We start from the raw sequence: 18,636 nt of genomic DNA on the forward strand, positions 1-18,636 counted from the left end.
CCCCCGCTATATCGGACCATTCACCATCCGGAGGCAGATCAACGGCGTAACATACAGGCTTGAACTTCCTACTCACTACCGCATCACACCGACCTTCCATGTCTCACTGCACTGTCAGGAATAGTCCAGCCTTGTCAGGCCCAATCACCTCACACACCCGTTCACAATCACCGGAGTACTAATCAGCCGCACCTGTCACCACCTCATCAACACTAGCTCAAATACTCAGTCACTGCAGTCACACTTTGTCTGGTCTTGAGTTCACTACGCTACTCCTTACCTGACTCACGAACCCGGACTCCTACCTGAAAACCTTCCTGTCTCTGTGCCATCCTCTTCAGCCCGATCCTAGAGGGTACCCGTCATCACGTGAGCTAGATCCCTACCATTCATAGACTTTTACTTTAACCCGTTTGTTCTCCATCTCCTCTCTCAGCCCCTGTTCAATAAAGAACCCTGTTTACGTTACCTCTCCGTCCTTGGTCTCATTCTGTACTATGACAGAAGACCAGACCACCACAAACTCTCCATGGAGCCTCAACCACAGAACCCCACTTCACTGGAGGATTTAATCCAAGCCTTCCATACACCTGTTGTGTCTGCCTCCCACAGTCCCATGGCATGGCCCGCTATCTTCTCCCATGAGGCGGCGGATTGTGGTGGCTTCTTGTTGCAATGTTCCCTATACTTTGAGATGCAGTCACAAGCCTTTCCAAATGATCGCGCCAAAGTTGCCTTCATGATCTCCCATCTCGTCGGCCGCGCTCTTCACTGGGCCCAGTTCATGTGGGAGAGTAACAGTCCGGCCATTCGCACTCTATCTACTTTCACCTCACACTTCAAAGAGGTGTTTAGTTACGCCGTGGCTGAAATCTCCGTTCATGACCAGCTCTTCCGCATCAGTCAAGGCAAGGCCTCCGTGAGCGAGTATGCCATCAAATTCCGCACTCTGGCGGTGACTAGAGGATGGAATGAGGTGGCCTTATTACTGACCGCGTTTCGGCAAGGGCTGAACGCCGACATTCGCCTCCAAATCGTGATATTTGACGATACCGTGGGATTGGAGACTTTCATCCAAAAGGCTATCAAGATCTCCTGGCCTGTACCCAGGTCCAGCCACTCGCCTCACCGGCTCCAGCACCCGAACCCATGCAAGTGGATTCGTACCATCTCACCCATGCAGAGCGTTCACGGAAAATTACATCCGGACTATGTCTGCATTGTGGGGAGCAGGGACACTTGATTTGCTCATGTCCTATCCGTCCCTCACGACCCTCGGTGAGTACTATCCAGCTCAGCCCTCAAATTGCTACCTGGACTAGAATGAATGTATCATTAATGTCATCTCACCAATCTCTTTCAGCGCAAGCCCTTGTAGACTCTGGTTCTTCGGTGAACTTCATATCCCGCAACACACTCCAACGACTTCAACTACGACCTCTAAAACATGCCCATGTCCTTAATATCCTCACCATCCAAGGAAAGCCGTTGGGTCGTGGGAAGATCCAGCTATGCTCCCCCACCATTACACTCCGCATTGGGTGCCTTCATGAGGAACTCATCTCTTTTCTGGTGCTGCAGAATTCCACAGTGGAGATCATCCTGGGACGCCCCTGGTTAACCCAACACGCACCCATCATTAACTGGACCACCAACGAAGTTATACACTGGAGTGACTACTGTCGGCAGCACTGTATGTCCCAAGTTCTTCCTCTGTCACCTGGTTTCCTCCCTGTCTGTGCCACCTTCATCGAGAGCCCTGAACCCACGGAACCTCACAGCATTCCCTCCGGGAATACCGGGTGTTTCAGGATGTGTTCAGCAAGCGGGCCGCGACGAAACTACCACCTCACTGGCCATGGGACTGTGCAATAGATTTGCTGCCTGGAGCTCAACTCCCTAAGGGTAGGGTGTACCCTTTGTCCATCCCGGAGCAAGAGAGGAGTACATTAAGGAGGCTCTCCAGCAAGGCTTCATCTGGCCCTCCACCTCACCGGCCGCGTCCAGTTTCTTCTTTGTGGGCAAGAAGGACGGAGGCTAGCGGCCTTGTATTGATTACCGAACTCTCAACTCACAAACCGTGAAATATCCGTATCCCCTTCCACTGGTGCCGGCCGCCCTAGAGGAACTTTGTGGAGCTCGTATCTTCTCCAAGCTGGATCTGCGAAGCACCTATAACCTCGTTCGGATCCGCCATGGTGACGAGTGGAAGACCACCTTCATCACGCCCACCGGACACTATGAATACTGCGTTATGCCGTATGGCCTATCCAACTCACCTTCCATATTCCAGGGATTCATGAACGAGGTGTTCCGGGAGTTCCTCCATCATTATGTGATCGTGTACATCGATGACATTCTTATTTACTCCCGGAACCTGGCCGAACATCGCCACCACGTGGAGCAGGTCCTACAACAGCTGAGAAAGTACCACCTCTATCTCAAGCTGGAGAAGTGCGAGTTCCACCTTACCACCATCAAGTTCCTCAGATATGTCATCAGTCCTCAGGGTATCCAGATGGATGACAAGAAGGTCCAAGCCATTCACAACTGGCCACAACCCAAGACCGTTAAGGAACTCCAACGCTTTCTAGGATTCTCACATTTTTACCGTTGTTTCATCCACCACTTCAGTCAGCACACAGCTGCCCTCACGTCTATGCTCCGTAATAAGCCCAAGTCTCTGTCCTGGACGCCCACAGCCATCCAAAGCTTTGAAGGACTGAAGGAAGCCTTATGCACCGCTCCTACCCTCGCGCTTCCTGATCCTCAGAGACCATTTGTCGTGGAAGTAGATGCATCCACAGTAGGGGTGGGAGTGGTGCTCTCCCAGCATTCTGGAGAGCCTCCTATCCTCCATCTCTGTGCATACTTCTCCCGCAAGCTTTCCCCGGGGGAGCAAAATTATGACATCGGGAACCGCAAGCTTCTCGCCATCAAACTCGCTCTGGAGGAGTGGAGACATTGGCTGGAGGGAGCTCTTCATCCCCTCCAGGGCATCACTGACCATCGGAACTTGGAATATCTTCGGGAGGCCAAACGCCTAAACCCACGTCAGGCACGGTGGGCGCTGTTCTTCACCCGTTTTCAGTTCTCTGTTACCTACCGGCCCGGACCCAAGAACACCACAGCAGATGCTCTGTCGTACCTTCCTCAGGCCACGGAACGATTGATGCCCCCGGAGACCATTCTCCCTCCAGCCCGCATTGTGGGTCCCATTCAATGGACGCTCGACGAAGAGATCCGTCAAGCCACCCACTCCGAACCAGCTCCGCCGGGAGGTTCAGAAGGGAACAGAGGGACTCGCTACACTCTTCTCCGGGCTCTGGACATCCAGGCAGCCAGCAAACCCTCTCGCTCCTCGAAACTCACTACTGGTGGCTCGCTATGGCGCGAGAAGTCAGGCACTTTGTCCAAGGATGCTCAGTCTGTGCCATCACCAAATCCCCCCGTCACCTACCACAAGGCAAGCTGGTACCACTTCCCATACCTCACCGGCCCTGGTCCCACATCGGAGTCGACTTCGTCACCGATCTCCCTGAGTCTGAATCACACACCTGTATCCTCGTAGTTGTCGACCGATTCTCAAAAGGATGTAAACTTCTTCCCCTCAGAAAATTACCCACGGCCATGGAAACCGCAACACAGTTATTCAACCAAGTCTTTCGCAATTTCGGCATCCCGGAGGAAATCGTCTCCAATCGGGCCCCAGTTCATCTCCCGGGTCTGAAGGGCCTTCTTCCATCTCCTCGGCGTATCAGTAAGCCTCACCTCCGGATATCACCCACAGTCCAACGGCCAGCCTGAGCGCAAGATCCAAGAGATCGGGAGATATCTCCGTAGCTATTGCCACAACAACGAGAACCGCTGGAGCCTCTATGTTCCCTGGGCCGAGTACACACAAAACTCCCTTCGACAGCAAACCACCGGCCTCAACCCGTTTCAGTGCATACTCGGTTACCAACCTCCCCTATTCCCGTGGATGGGAGAACCCTCAGACGTTCCAGCAGTGGATCACTGGTTCAGAGAGAGCGAGAGGGTCTGGGACTCAGTGCATGTCCATCTCCAGCAGGCAGTTCAGAGACACCAAGCTCAGGCCGATGTTCACCGTCGCCCTACTCCCCGATACCAGCCGGGAGATAGGGTGTGGTTATCCACGCGGGACATTCGATTTACCATCCTGGGGGCAGATCAACAACGTCACATACAGGCTTGAACTTCCTCCTCACTACCGCATCGCACCGACCTTCCATGTCTCACTGCTCAAACCCTGTGTTCACCCTCTGTCTGCTTCTTCCCCAGGGTCTGACGAATCCGGCGTACCTCCTCCTCCCGAAATCGCTGAAGAGGAAACCATCTACAGAGTCAATTCTCTTCTGGACTCCCGGCGTTGAGGCGGCCGCCTAGTGTATCTCGTGGACTGGGAGGAATTCGGCCCCGAGGAGAGATCATGGGTGCGTAGAGACGATGTGCTAGATCCCTTACTCCTCAGAGACTTCCATGATCGTCACCCAGATCGTCCCGCTCTCCGGGGCCACGGCCGTCCTCGACGTCGGCAGCGGGTGTCGGTAGCCACCTGTGGGGGGGTACTGTCAGGGATAGTTCAGCCTCGTCAGGCCCAATCACCTCACACACCCGTTCACAATCACCGGAGTACTAATCAGCTGCACCTGTCACCACCTCATCAACACTAGCTCAAATACTCAGTCACTGCAGTCACACTTTGTCTGGTCTTGAGTTCACTACGCTACTCCTTCCCTGACTCACGAACCCGGACTCCTACCTGAAAACCTTCCTGTCTCTGTGCCATCCTCTTCAGCCCGATCCTAGACGGAACCCGTCATCACGTGAGCTAGATCCCTACCATTCATAGACTTTTACTTTAACCCGTTTGTTCTCCATCTCCTCTCTCAGCCCCTGTTCAATAAAGAACCCTGTTTACGTTACCTCTCCGTCCTTGGTCTCATTCTGTACCGTGACAGTGATGCCATGTGACAGAAAAAAAATACTGTTTCAGTTCAGGGTTTCTCTTGAAATCTATACTATTTTAATATTTTAACCTACTTAAAAGCATTATCTAAAAACAATGTAGCTACAATAATCAAAACGTTCTCATCTTGAGCAGAAAATAAGGATAACTAACAATTTCAAAGTTTAAGTCCTAGCCTAGCCATCTAACAACAATTTTCCCAATTATAATGACATGATTCTTTTTTGCAGTGTTCTTAGCCTACAGATTAATAATGCTAAATGTAGATCAGAAACATCTTGTCACATCTGGTTTGAACAGTCAGAGTCATAGGTTATAGATAGATAAATAGATAGTATGAAAAAATAACTAAATTTGCAGCATTGTTGTTTTCTGCTGTTTTTGTTGTTAAGATAACCACGTCATCTGCAGCTCTTGAACTTGGCGCCGGCGCGCATCCGGAGAGAGAGAGAGAGAGAGAAAGCGCATGGAGCTGAAAGGTCTTGAATAAAGTGCGTTTGGCTTTTGATAAAACTACTAGAGGATATAGCACTGAAAGATATTTACAAAAAACGACCCTGAGCGCTTGTTATGTGATCCGCTCCGCTTTTTTGACGCGCCGTTCACTTAAAATGGTGCTGTGTTACGGCTCGCGGTTCGGATGGATGCCGGGGTGCGGATGCGGTCCGCCTTTTGAATATCAGTTATTTAAGGATAAAAGACTTGACTTGCTTATAACATTTTCACGAGTCCTTTTCCTTGAGTCCAGTCAAGTCTGGAGTCATTTCAGGTCGAGTCTGAGTCAAGTCTGAAGTCTATAAAAATGTTACTCGAGTCTGAGTCACTAACTCGAGTGCCCATCTCTGTTATGTATTCTACACTCATGGCATGCACACACATTAGGATAGGTTAGATGCCTGCCTCTGTTGCAAAACCCTATCAAGCACTTTACCGATTCAACTACTCTCCTCTGCTCCTCCTGCCTAGCTCTTTGGCCTGCATCACTCACCGCAGCGCAAGCCTGTTCTTGATAAATCTGCTGTGAAAACATGGGAAAAGCCGACGAGGAAGAAGTTGGCGTGAAGCGATCTTTGTATAGACGGGTTCATGGGAAAAGCCGACGAGGAAGAAGTTGGAGTGAAGCGATCTTTGTATAGACGGTTTCATCGGGCGCACGCGCCTGGCCCGAAGTTAACTTCCGGTCTGTGTTTGTTTATCAGTCTGGCTATGGCACTGGCTACAAACACAGTTAAAGTTAAGGTAATGAGTAGACTGAAGTTGGGCTCAGGTGGTTGTGCTGTGGGATGTGTTTCCCATACATTTATTTATTTGTGGCGCTCACCATAAATATCAAAAATGACAGATTTTCCAAAAGGCTTCGTTGAATAAACATGAGCATGTACTGCACATTTAAAAATCATAATGAGGCTTTTTTATTTCACTGTAAACCCCCCCCCCCCCCCAAAAACGGAGTGTTTTTATTTCACTGTATTTCTGAAGGAAGACTGTCTCTAGAAAATTTCGACGTCATTTTCATTTCATCTTGCATGTTATATGCCTGATAAAGCAGTGTTTGTGAGCTCAGTGCTGAGTTGTGTACAGCCATTACTGGGGAAACCTCTGTTTCTCCCACTTTAAAGCACCTCCTGCTGGCAGAGAATGAATTTGCATGTTCAGTAAGTCCATCTGATTTACGCAGCAAACATATTGTGCTTGTTATCAAAAATAATCTACTCTAAAGGGACTACTTAGCTGTTGTCAATGATTCTATTTGGAAGTCTACCGGAAGTTAAGTTAGGGCCACAAAAGCACGCATGCACAGTAACGTTTGTTTATGTTGTTGCCGCTGAAACCATCTATAGGCGGAGCAAAATACTTCATCACTCCGTCTATAGCACATTGTGATTGGATGGTTTACGCTGTCAATACAGGAGACAATCCAATGGGCCACTGGCTGCTCGCTGTCCCTGCGTGATAGTCCTTGGCAAAAAAAACAAAAACATTCTGTCGGCCCCTTAAGTGCGTCGGCCCACCAGGAAAATGCCCGGTATGCCCGATTACCTATCCAGCCCTGCCTTTGAGATACCATTGGCGATTATGCAGTTGGTGAGTATGTTCTGGAACTCCGCCTTCTTTGACATGCGATTTTTTTATTTATTTTTTCTTCCCCCCGGTTTGTTTTTCATTCCACGGAGGCCAGACAGGAGAACACATCTCCGCAACTATCTTGCGGGCTGTGCACGGTCCAATCTTGAATGTTTCAGCCACACTTGGTTGCGTGGCCCCACAAGCTAGTACTCGGAGTGTCAAGGCCAGTCTCTCCGTAGTGGAAATCTGTGACCTGTGCATTTTTGCATGTTTCACATATGGCGATACCCTTTTCAAGAGATCGTCAAACCGCGCGGCGCACATTCTGAAGTATGAAAAACGCACTTCCTCATCTGTGCTCCGCATTTGCTGAATAAAAAGGGCAAACTCGCCATCATTCTTTCTGTTTTCGTTAAGTGGAAGCACATACCATCTACGTCGCTTGTTCTTGTTCTTTTTCTTTGCCATTGAATAGATCTATGCTACTGCCAGATGTTTACAAAACTGTTCTTCTCTCACAGCTGCCATCGTTGTTGTGTTTAGGGGGTACACGCGGGCGGCGTGACATGTTTACAACCGCTTCCAGCAGTGCGGGAGTGTGGAATGTTCGAAAACAGTACACCGCCGCTTAGCCTTTTCGAACTTCTTTTTGCCCTCAAACGAAGAACGAAAAAGAACTTAGTTTGAAGTATATCGGGGCCTTTAGATGAAATAAAAGAAGACATTAAATCTCTAAAGATCTCAGCAGAAGATAATTAATCATCTCTACAAACAGCATCACTAGCTTCATGCATTACTAACCAGACTGACTTTATTTCTGGAGTATCTAAAACAGAAGTTATTTATTGAGAATTAAGGTTTAGATGCTTTTTATTTTTTTTCTTTTCAACTTACCGTTTTGGTGAAGAGTGTTTGCTATAGTGGTCTCTTGACCCTTGACATTTTAAATATAAGTTTCTCTTTGGCTGTTATGCTAGTGTTTATAAAGCACATATGTGATAGCAAGGAACTTATGATGAAGTCATTTCTTGCTGATTGTGTTTTATCTAAAACTGTAGTACTTTTATGATTTCTATATTATTGCAGTTCTATGATATGAGATGACAATGTGAAAAAAACTTCATAAACCACTTTTAGAAATATTGTTCATAAAAAAGGTTTCAATTCTGGCACTCGTAGACATGAAGAATCAGCATGCGAATCTCAGCAATGGTGACAAAATATTCTGGTAATTTTGATATGATTGTTGAATGTCACAAACAAGGCAGTAAAAAGTTACAACAAATTACAAAAATAAAAGCAAACAGTGAGAATAAAAGAAAATACTAAGACAATGCAGCTGCATAATTTATTCATGTCGCAATGCATGCTGGGAGCCATGGATGAGTTATGATTGGTGCACCCAGAATGCACTGCAGCATGAATCTGTCTGATGCTCGTCACTATTGTTGAGATTCATATGCTGATCCTTGATGTCTGCGTGTCTAAACAGTACACATGTTCTAAACTGGTGTGCAGTGTTTTTAAAGCTCTTCATATCGTTTCTTCAAAATAAAAAGTAAAGTCGTGATCATTAAAATAAACTAATTACACGTCACCACTGATAACATCAGTGAATCAGGCTCTACATAAAAACTACATCAAAATCAAAAATGATCAACACAACCGGATCTAACCGGTAACATCTAAACCTCTGTTAATTCTTAATAAGAAATGTTTAAATGCATGACAAATAAAGTCAGTCTGGTTAGTAATGTGTGAAGCTGGTGATGCTGTTTGTGGAGATGATTAATCATCTTCTGCTGAGATCTTGAGAGATTTAATGTCTTCTTTTATTTCAATTGATTTAATCTAAGACTGTGGCTGAAGTCAGTTGTAGTTCTCGTGTTTTTCTTTTCTTCAGTAATTCTGCTTGTTAACAGCAGGTTTTCATCACTAATGCTCAATCAGCACTTAATTATTCACTTAATTATCTCATTAACTTTAACACTAATTCAGTGTTACTTTAACACTCTTGTAGAGTGGGACCATATATGCTTCAAGCAGTGTTAATTTAACACTCAGGATTTTACTGTGTAATGGAAAACACATTTGTGTAATTTTACCTTTTACTCGAAACCTTATAGTTACTGAGATGGGAAGAGTTTCTTGTTTGTAGGTGACCAAATACTTATTTTACCGAGGAATTTACCAATTAATTCTTTAAAAATCCTACAATGTGATTTTCTGGATTTTTTTTTCTCATTTTGTCTCTCATAGTTGAGGTATACCTATGATGAAAATTACAGGCCTCTCTCATCTTTTTAAGTGGGAGAACTTGCACAATTGGTGGCTGACTAAATACTTTTTTGCCCCACTGTATCTGCTCAGTAACAGAGGGATGGATGATTAGTAGAGCTATGAATTGAACCAATCATGAAGTGCACATGTAACCTTGGTATTTTAATGCATTCCCTAACATAAATATGTGTGTGATATTTTAGTCATAGTGTCGTTCTGCTGTGTTTAAAGTGACTCCTGGCCAGTAGCTAATAAACATTCAGGCAAAGAGGCACTTGGGACTCGCATGTGGTAGTTTACAATGGGGCTAAAAGAGGACTCGTGTAAAAGGCTCATTTAAAATTATTACAGACTTATGTAGCAAATGAGCATCAAATAATTACAGAATATGCTTTGAGACAAAGGTCTTGTTAATGTTTTCAGTTTTGTTGAAGGTAATTACACCAACAGTTTTTCAATAACTGAAGAATATGAAAAGTACGGTATTTGGGGTAAAAAAGCATCCCTATACTGTTATCTAATGTGATAAATAGCTGTCTGACTTTCCATTAAAAATTATTCAGACACTTTGACCTGAGCATGTTTTGCTTAAGTGTTTTTTCTTTAATTGCTAATGTGACCTTTTCACACCACAGACTGAACAAACTTAAGTATTGCTTGGTAATTAGCTGACCTAAATTGGTATTATCTAATTGTGTACTTAAATTTAACAGCTGAATAATTTTGGGTTGATTGTAATCTATTACATACCTTTCTATCAAAGTTATCTGACATTATCAAGATTAATTTGTTCTGACAGTTTAACTCAGTTATTCTCATATTTTATTACCATTTTCTAAACTATAGTGAATGAACTGTGATATAATGTGAGAAATGTTGAAGGTGTCTGAATACATTTTGAATTGACTGTATATCACTCACAAGATAAAAATATAAAAATAAGATAAAATATTATATTTATTGAGACTACTGTAAAGCCATATTAAGTTATAATGGGATCTTCAAGCAGTGTAAGAATCTTTTTTTTAAAGAAAATGTTCTGTATTTTGTAAACACATTCTGCAATGTACTCAGTTAACAAAAGTAAATTATTTTATTTTATTAATTTTTTAAGGGGTTTGAACTGTCGTTAAAAGCACTATATAAATAAAGGTGACTTGACTAATTGTTTTGAAGTCACCATAATGGTGAGGAAAAAAATTCTAGACTAAATGAAAATTAATAAGAAAATTCCTTCACATATGAAACTGCTGGATCAGTATCTGCATTTGTCCAGGTGACAGTCTTGTTCAGGACGTGTTGTTTTGAGTCACTTGTTTGGAGCTTGTGGAGTTTCCACTGTCAAATACTGTACAATATAGAGAAAGATAAAATACACTAAGATCTGCTTTAATACAGGATAATAAATGAAAGCATTGACTCAATAACTTACTGTAGTTTCTGCAGTTTACAGTGTGGATCCTCCAGTAGAGCAGAGAGCAGCTTCACTCCTGATTCTCCTGGTTTATTATAGCTCAGATCCAGTTCTGTCAGGTGTGAGGGGTTTGATCTCAGAGCTGAAATCAGAGCAGTACAGCCTTTCTGTGTAATATCACAGCCAGAAAGACTGCAGAGAAAATACAGAAAAAATAAAGATGAGTTAAGTTCATTCACCATTTATCACAGACCCATGAATGAGGTGTCAAATCGACCGGCTCACTGAGGAGAGGAGTGCTGTATCTTTTCTAAGCGATCGGACCTACGATGTTCACACACACACACACACACACACACACACACACACACACACACACACACACTCACACACAGACACACGCTCACACACAGACACACGCTCACACACGCACACACACACACACACACACACTCACTGTGTCAAATAAGAAAGACCTTAAAATAAACAGAAACAGTGAAGAGAAACACAGGCCTACTGTATAAAATAAAGCCAATAAAACAGAGACACTGTAAAATACTCACTCAATCTTTCTAGATGCTTTGAACACTGGCAGCAGCCTCAGAAGACATTCTTCTGATCGATCATATTTATTCAGTTTAAACTCGTCCAGCTCTTCTTCTGAGTTCAACAGCACAAACACCAGAGCTGACCACTGAGCAGGAGATAATTTGACTCCAGAGAGACGACTGACACCTGTTCTGCTCAGGTATGTTTGGACTTCCTGCTCCAGTGAGCGATCATTCAGTTCATTCAGACAGTGGAACAGATTGATAGATTTCTCTGGAGAGAGATTCTTCCTGATCTTCTGTTTGATGTATTCAACTGTTTCCTGATTGATATCAGAGCTGCTTACTGTCTTTCTCAGGAGGACTTGTAAGAGAGTCTGATTAGACTCTAGTGAGAGACCTAGAAGGAACCGGAGGAAAAGGTCCCAGTGTCCGTTCTCACTCTGTAAGGCCTTGTCCACTTCTCCCTTCAGTAAACTGGTCATTGGTGACCTGAACTCATTCTTCAGTCCTGTGTTTTGTTCAGAAATGGACAGCAGCTTGAATAAAGCAGCAAGAAACTCCTGAATACTCAGATGAACAAAGCTGTACACCTTCCCCAGCTGCAATCCAGACTCCTCTCTGAAGATCTGGGTACAAACTCCTGAGTACACGGACACTTCTCTGACATCAATGCCGCTCTCTTTCAGGTCCTCCTCATAGAAGATCAGGTTCCCTTTTTCCAGCTGTTCAAAAGCCAGTTTTCCTAGAGACAGAATAGTCTTTCTAGCCTGATCAGGATCGATTTCATATTTCCCATCATACTTCTGTGTCTTCAGTTTGGTCTGGAAGATCAGGAAGTGTGTGAACATTTGTGTGAGAGTCTTGGGAATCTCTGCCCTCTCTGCTTTACCCATCATCCTCTCCAGAACAGCAGCTGAAATCCAGCAGAAGACTGGGATGTGACACATGATGAACAGACTTCTTGATGATCGGATGTGTGTGACGATTCTATCAGCCAGACTCGGATCATTTATTCTCTTCCTGAAATATTCCTCCTTCTGAGGGTCGTTGAATCCTCGTACCTCTGTGACCTGGTGGACACACTCAGGAGGGATCTGATTGGCTGCTGCTGGTCGAGAGGTGATCCAGAGGAGAGCAGAAGGAAGTAGATTCCCCTTGATGAGGTTGGTCAGCAGCACATCCACTGAAGCTGATTCTGTTACATCAGACAAGCTCCGATTGTTTTGGAAATCTAGACGTAGTCGACACTCATCCAGACCATCAAATATGAACATGACTTTGTAGTCCTCATAATCTGCTGACTTAAACTCTTTGGTTTCTGTGTGAAGGTGGTTTAGAAGTTGCTTGAGGCTGAGATTTTTCTGTATCAAGTTCAGCTCCCTGAAAGGAAGTGGAAATATGAAATGAACATCCTGATTGTCTTTTCCTTCAGCCCAGTCCAGAATGAACTTCTGCACAGAGACTGTTTTTCCAATTCCAGCGACTCCTTTAGTCAGCACAGTTCTGATGGGTTTGTCTTGTCCAGGTGAGGGTTTAAATATGTCATTGCAGTTGATTGGTGTCTCCTGTGTCTCTGGTCTCCTGGACACTGTCTCAATCTGTCTCACCTCATGTTCATTATTGACCTCACCACTGCCTCCCTCTGTGATGTAGAGCTCTGTGTAGATCTCATTCAGACGTGTTGAGTCTCCATGATTGGGCATTCCTTCACTGATTCTCTGATATTTGTCCTGTAGTCTGGATCTGAGTTTTTGTTGATACACAGGCATCAGTTCTGAGCAAAGGACATAATTGTTGTTATTGGCAGAGCAATATGTTATAAATGTATTTTTAGGTTTGATATGTTAGATATTAGATTGTGTTGTGACATTCAGGATCATTAGTGACTGAAGACAGAAGGTTGATAATAAAAGCACAGGCTATAATCTGCTGATCCAGAGCTCTTACTGGTCTGTAGTGTGTTAGCAAGGTCTGTCTGGTTCATCTTCCTCAGGATGTGCAGTGTGATCTTCAGAAGCCCTTCTCTGACTCTGCTATGACCCTCATCAGTATAACGGTCTCTTTCAGAGCATTCTGGGTAATCTGGACTCAGTAGTCTCTTAAAGCTTTTCAACTCACTCTTCATCACAGAGATGATTTTGTGCTCAATCTCCTGAAATCACAGTGAATATTCAAAAAATAAACCTGCATTCAGTCACAGAGAGGATGAACCAAAGGATCAATACACAAGAGTCAAGGCCAAATTTATTTTGTAATTTAGTCAAAGGCATGAATACTAAACATCACTGAATTATATCACACCTGCTAATAACTTCCACTGTATGCTCAAACATCAGCGTCTACAGATACTGAGGTTAAACGAGGGAGTTTGACTGAATTGGCTGTTTGCTAGATTGATGTTCATATTTGTGCAGCAGTCAGGCTACATATGAACTCAGCTTCTCTGCGTTAGTGGTCATTAATCTGCTTTATAGTGGCCTACAAATTATCACCTGTTAATAACTTCACACACACACACACACACACACACACACACAAAACCGACCTTGAAAATGGAGTCTAAGTTATTCTTTGCTGTATGTGATTCTGCTCCTTCATGCTTTTGACTGTAGTTAAACAAATATTGAATATTTGTATAAATATGTATTAATGTATTTAATACAGATCAGTAAATGAATGAATATCATATATACTGTATATTTATTATAATGTAAACTGAACAACACCTCAGATCAGCAGATGAGTCTCCCGAGCTGAATTTAAGTGGAGGATGCATTGACCGGTCACTCTTCATGGACACACAGCTGGGTTCAGGTGATTCATTCTCACACAGACTGAAACACAACAGCAATACAAACTGTTTCTGAAAATCTCACACTGCTCTGACAGAAACACCTTTACTCTTTCAACCTCCCTTTAATGTTCATCTCTTTCACTTGAGTACTGAAAAATAGCAGTGTGGAGGTTGTTGAATTTTTAAATAAGTATATTTCCTACATGATTAATTTATGTTTCTCATCCAAACATATTTTAATCATGCACCATGTATTTATACTGTAAGGATGTTCAATCGTATAGAATTAGTCATGTTGAAGCTAAATAAAGTAGTTATGTGTTCTTCAGAAACCCCGTCCCTTTGTGAAGGAAACCGATTCGAGCTCATCGCCATCTTGTCTCTTGCTGTGGATGAGATCTGAGCTCTACACGGAGGTAATTAAAACATGAAACTAAAATTCAGTTTAGAGTAACCATTCAGCATTTGAATGTGCACATTTTCATTTAGGTTTTATGAACTTGTCATATCAAACAACACTGTTTTAAAAGCAACGTTTGTGCTAATGTCCAATTTAGCTAACGTTAACACTAGCTTTAGCCGCGTCTGAAAATGATCATGTATATTAACGTTTTTCGAAATGTGTGTAATCTTTTTCTTTGTATGTCGACTAGATTCAATTTTGTGTCAGTATGAGAAACTGAACCGGACGTTACCATTGTCAGCCGTTGTCTGTAATCAGTCTCTGTTGACCATAACTGCTTCTCATTATATTCAAGTTTACATTTCTCAGGATACAGATATTATTAAATTATTGATATTTCCAGAGTAGTATTGACTCTATTTTTTAACTGTGCATTCTGCAGGATGCAGATGAAGCCCTCATCCCAGGATCCATTGAGGAGACAATGCCCATGACGGACCAGGGGACATCAGGATTGTCAATAGGGCCAGATAATCTTACAGTTATTTGGATAACTTGGCATTAGCTACTGCGAAATTCAGCTGCCCACTTAACTGATGAAAGGGATAGTTCACCCAAAAATGACAATTCTGGTATCATTTACTCACCCTCAAGTTGCTCCAAACCTGTATACATGTCTTTGTTCCGCTGAACACAAAGGAAGGTATTTTGAAGAATGCTTATAACCGAACAGTTTTGGGGCAGCATTGACTTCCATAGTATTTTTTCCTACTATATGGAAATCAATGGTGCCCCAAAGCTGTTTGGTCTCATATCTTCCTTTGTGTTCAGCAGAACAAAGAAATTTGAGGGTGAATAAATGATACCAGAATTGTCATTTTTGGGTGAACTGTCCCTTGAAGGATTCATTTGAGGAGTATAATGGTGGAGCTTTTTAAGTCTTTCTTAAAAATATAGAAATGTATTTTTTTATTTAATTTGAGCTATTCTGTCATTGTTCTTATTGTGTAACAATGTATTACTTTAAGCACGGGTTTTTTTGTGTGTGTGGGGGGGGGGGAAATGAAGTATTATTATAGATTTTTAGTTTTGGATTTTGGTTTTATATGGGGTTACATTATATTTTAACAGATGCATTTCAAACAAATGAGCTATGTGTGTATCATGCTTATCTGTATATTTGTAATCTGTATGGATTGGTGTGTACAGTTGAAAAATATGCAGTATTTTTTTTCTAAGAAATGGTTTTGCTTATTACCTTACTGCTTTTAATAATGTACAATATTAAGGTTGCTAAAATGTTATAGTTGACCAAAGCTTTTTTTAATCTGTTATTAATCTATCATAATAAACCAATATCCCGAGTTATTCAGTTTGACTGAACTGCTAAAAGAGAACCGATGATGGGATGTGCACGAGCAGAGCAGCTGGACTGAGAGACGGCATCACAGTATAGTAAGAGCTTTGTAAAAATCAATGCGTTTCAGAAAGGCGGGGCAAAGAGGAGAAACAATAATGTACATTGTGGAAAATAATGTGTTTTTTTAACCTTAAACCGCATAAACACATTTCATTACACCAAATACACAAAATAATGTTCTTTTTAGCAACATCATATGACCCCTTTAACAAAAATCATGTTAAATCAACATGAGGTACCGTGACATAAAAAGCAAAAGACAACATAAAAAAATCATGTTCATTTGACAAACGTAAGTTGGGTAACATAAACAGAGATAAATTATGTTGAGAGAACATAAATATGTGCAACCGATGTACAGATTTTTTATTTTAATCCAACAGATTTTTTTTTCAGTGAGGAGTCTGTTGTGACTTGAGAGTTATAAGATTAATGTATTATTTTTCTATCAATAAAAGGAATCTGCCCCATGTGCCCTTTTCATTCATGCATTATAGAATAAAATAGAGCAATCCACACATATAGATACAGACAGACACAGAAACATCCAGCAGCAACAGGGACACCTGGTGAATGTCCATAATGCACCACACCTGCAGTATATATGACACTCATAATATCTCACCTGCGCTCAACAGAAGAGTCTTCCTCTCTGCAGAGATCTGAAAGATCCCTCCGTTGTTTTTTCCTCACAGACACATCGATGTGTTCAGGCAAGAATGATTCAAAACGCTGAATCAGACTATAAATTAAAATGTTATTGTAGTATGCATTTATTATTTCTGAACATTAAAAATCTGAAACATTTCAAGTTCTCTCACCTCTTGACTGTCTTTATCTGTGTGTCATGTTCTTCAGAGAGATTCATTCTGAAGGCCATGGTTTCATCTGAAGGCAGATCCAGATGTTGGTCCAGAGTGAGTTATGAATCATCTCAGCAATTAATTTTCTCAAATCCACCTCTGTCTCAACAGTCAGTCAACAACGATGACCTGCACACATGAAAAACTATTTCATCCTGATATTATTTACACAGAATCAAATTCAGAAAAGCACTGTGTTCAAATGAAAGTAAAAGTGGAATCTGATGATTTACAGACTCTGTGTTTTCTCTCTTGATGTAATTTTAACTACTTTCAAAATAGCTGATGCTGCTTATTGTTGTACTTCACTTTAAACCAGTCTGGATTGATTTTGGCTATCGAATATGATTTTAATATTGTGATACTCACTGTGTTTTTCTCTCTTCATGTAGTTTACTTCCTCATATGACAAAACAGATCCTGCTACAATAGATTCACTTTCATGTGTCACCTGACAAGGAGGAGTTTGAGTCTCTTAATAATAAAGAATGAAATTTAATATTAAAAGTTATAACCCCTGAATATATTTTCCTCACAGGTGTACTCTGAGTGTTGTTTAACTGAATATATAAAGGCAGCTCTCTGTAAAATATCAAACTTATGACTCTCTGTCAACTTCCTCATCACTTGCTCCTCTACAGGATACGAGTGGAATATTTTAACACTGTTAAGAATGCAGTTATTTTCTTTAGTAATGTGAGATGAAAGCAATAATCATCTGGCTATAAGTAAAAAATGTAACCATTTCAAAAAGTGACACAAATAAAACCTATCAAAAACCAGGATATACTGTAAGTAAAATAAAAAAGGCTGCTGGTTACTCTTTACAGATTCATCTGCTAAACTGCTACCATCACTATTGACAATATAACACAGACTTTACAGTGAACTACAACAAAATCCAAATTAATGCCTAGAAACAAGTTTATTTTAATACAGTACAGTTTCTAATACAGTCTCTCAATGCAGCACCTTATAATTACAGTGAACCAAAAACAAGTTCAACAGCACAAATAAAACCAACAAGAATAAAAAAACTCTACAGCATGATCTATTCATGCTGCATTGCATGCTGGGAACCTTCATAGTACATATGCACTGTAGAAACACATTATGATGCTGTTTGTTTACAAGAAATTTCTGAGAGTGCAGTTAGATACAAGAGAAGTCTCACTGTGAAATTACTGTGAAAGTCATGCAATTATTAGTCTGGAATATACTGTCATTTCACACTAAAGTTTTTAACAGTGTATGTAATTTAAGAAAACAGAAAAATACTGTATAAATATGCAGTAATATTTCTCTATAAAAAATGTGAATTACTGTAATTTGTCATTAATGCCATAATACTTAAAACAATACTTAAAATAACAGCAGAGTAGTTAATTTAGAGATCATTTTACAAAGACTTGACTACAATTTACACTGTTAAAAATTGGAAAAACATTGAGTTGTTTACCCAATATCCCAGCAAACACGTTAATGTGGGGCCCACATGGGTTTCACATGAGCTACAGGGGAACAGAGTGGGCATGGGCTCAAAATGGGCATCTTATCTGGGGCCCACTTGGGTGACCCAGTATAGGACCCACATTGGTGAACCCAGGTGGTCTCCCGATGTGGTTCCTAGTTGGGTAATTAATGGGAAATGTGTGCATGGGCTCAAAATGGGCTACACAAGGGACCCTATTTGTTTTATGCAATATTAATGTGCAAACATAATTAATCCCATATAGGGTGATTACATGGATATATAGTGCACATATGTGTCTTTTAAATTATGTTTTGTTGTTGTTTTGACACTTGGATTACAAAATGTAATCAAAATCTAAAAATTCCAACACTCATGCATTT

The 18,636-nt window shown here is 41.9% G+C and overlaps 1 protein-coding gene across 4 annotated transcripts in view; it reads right to left on the bottom strand.

Annotated features, from left to right (window-relative positions):
- LOC107568261 (NACHT, LRR and PYD domains-containing protein 12-like) overlaps nt 1-17,225 on the bottom strand; it is a 35,459-nt gene extending 18,234 nt beyond the window's left edge. For 2 of the 4 annotated variants that reach the window (XM_016254197.1, XM_016254194.1), the window contains exons 1-8: nt 17,152-17,225; nt 16,741-16,807; nt 16,545-16,661; nt 14,029-14,136; nt 13,848-13,908; nt 13,250-13,454; nt 11,315-13,076; nt 10,770-10,943 (exon numbers count right to left, since the gene is read on the bottom strand). In XM_016254197.1, coding sequence (XP_016109683.1) covers nt 10,770-10,943; nt 11,315-13,076; nt 13,250-13,454; nt 13,848-13,908; nt 14,029-14,136; nt 16,545-16,661; nt 16,741-16,807; nt 17,152-17,170 — 2,513 coding nt within the window. In that variant the 5' untranslated portion in view covers nt 17,171-17,225. Of the gene's footprint in view, nt 1-10,769; nt 10,944-11,314; nt 13,077-13,249; nt 13,455-13,847; nt 13,909-14,028; nt 14,137-16,544; nt 16,662-16,740; nt 16,912-17,151 lie in introns of all 4 variants that reach the window. The other 2 variants (XM_016254195.1, XM_016254196.1) reach the window with 2 other exon arrangements.
- Between the last annotated feature and the right edge of the window lie 1,411 nt (nt 17,226-18,636).

Source organism: Sinocyclocheilus grahami, unplaced genomic scaffold, assembly GCF_001515645.1.
Source record: "Sinocyclocheilus grahami isolate Dianchi unplaced genomic scaffold, SAMN03320097.WGS_v1.1 scaffold1229.1, whole genome shotgun sequence".
Taxonomy (NCBI): domain Eukaryota; kingdom Metazoa; phylum Chordata; class Actinopteri; order Cypriniformes; family Cyprinidae; genus Sinocyclocheilus; species Sinocyclocheilus grahami.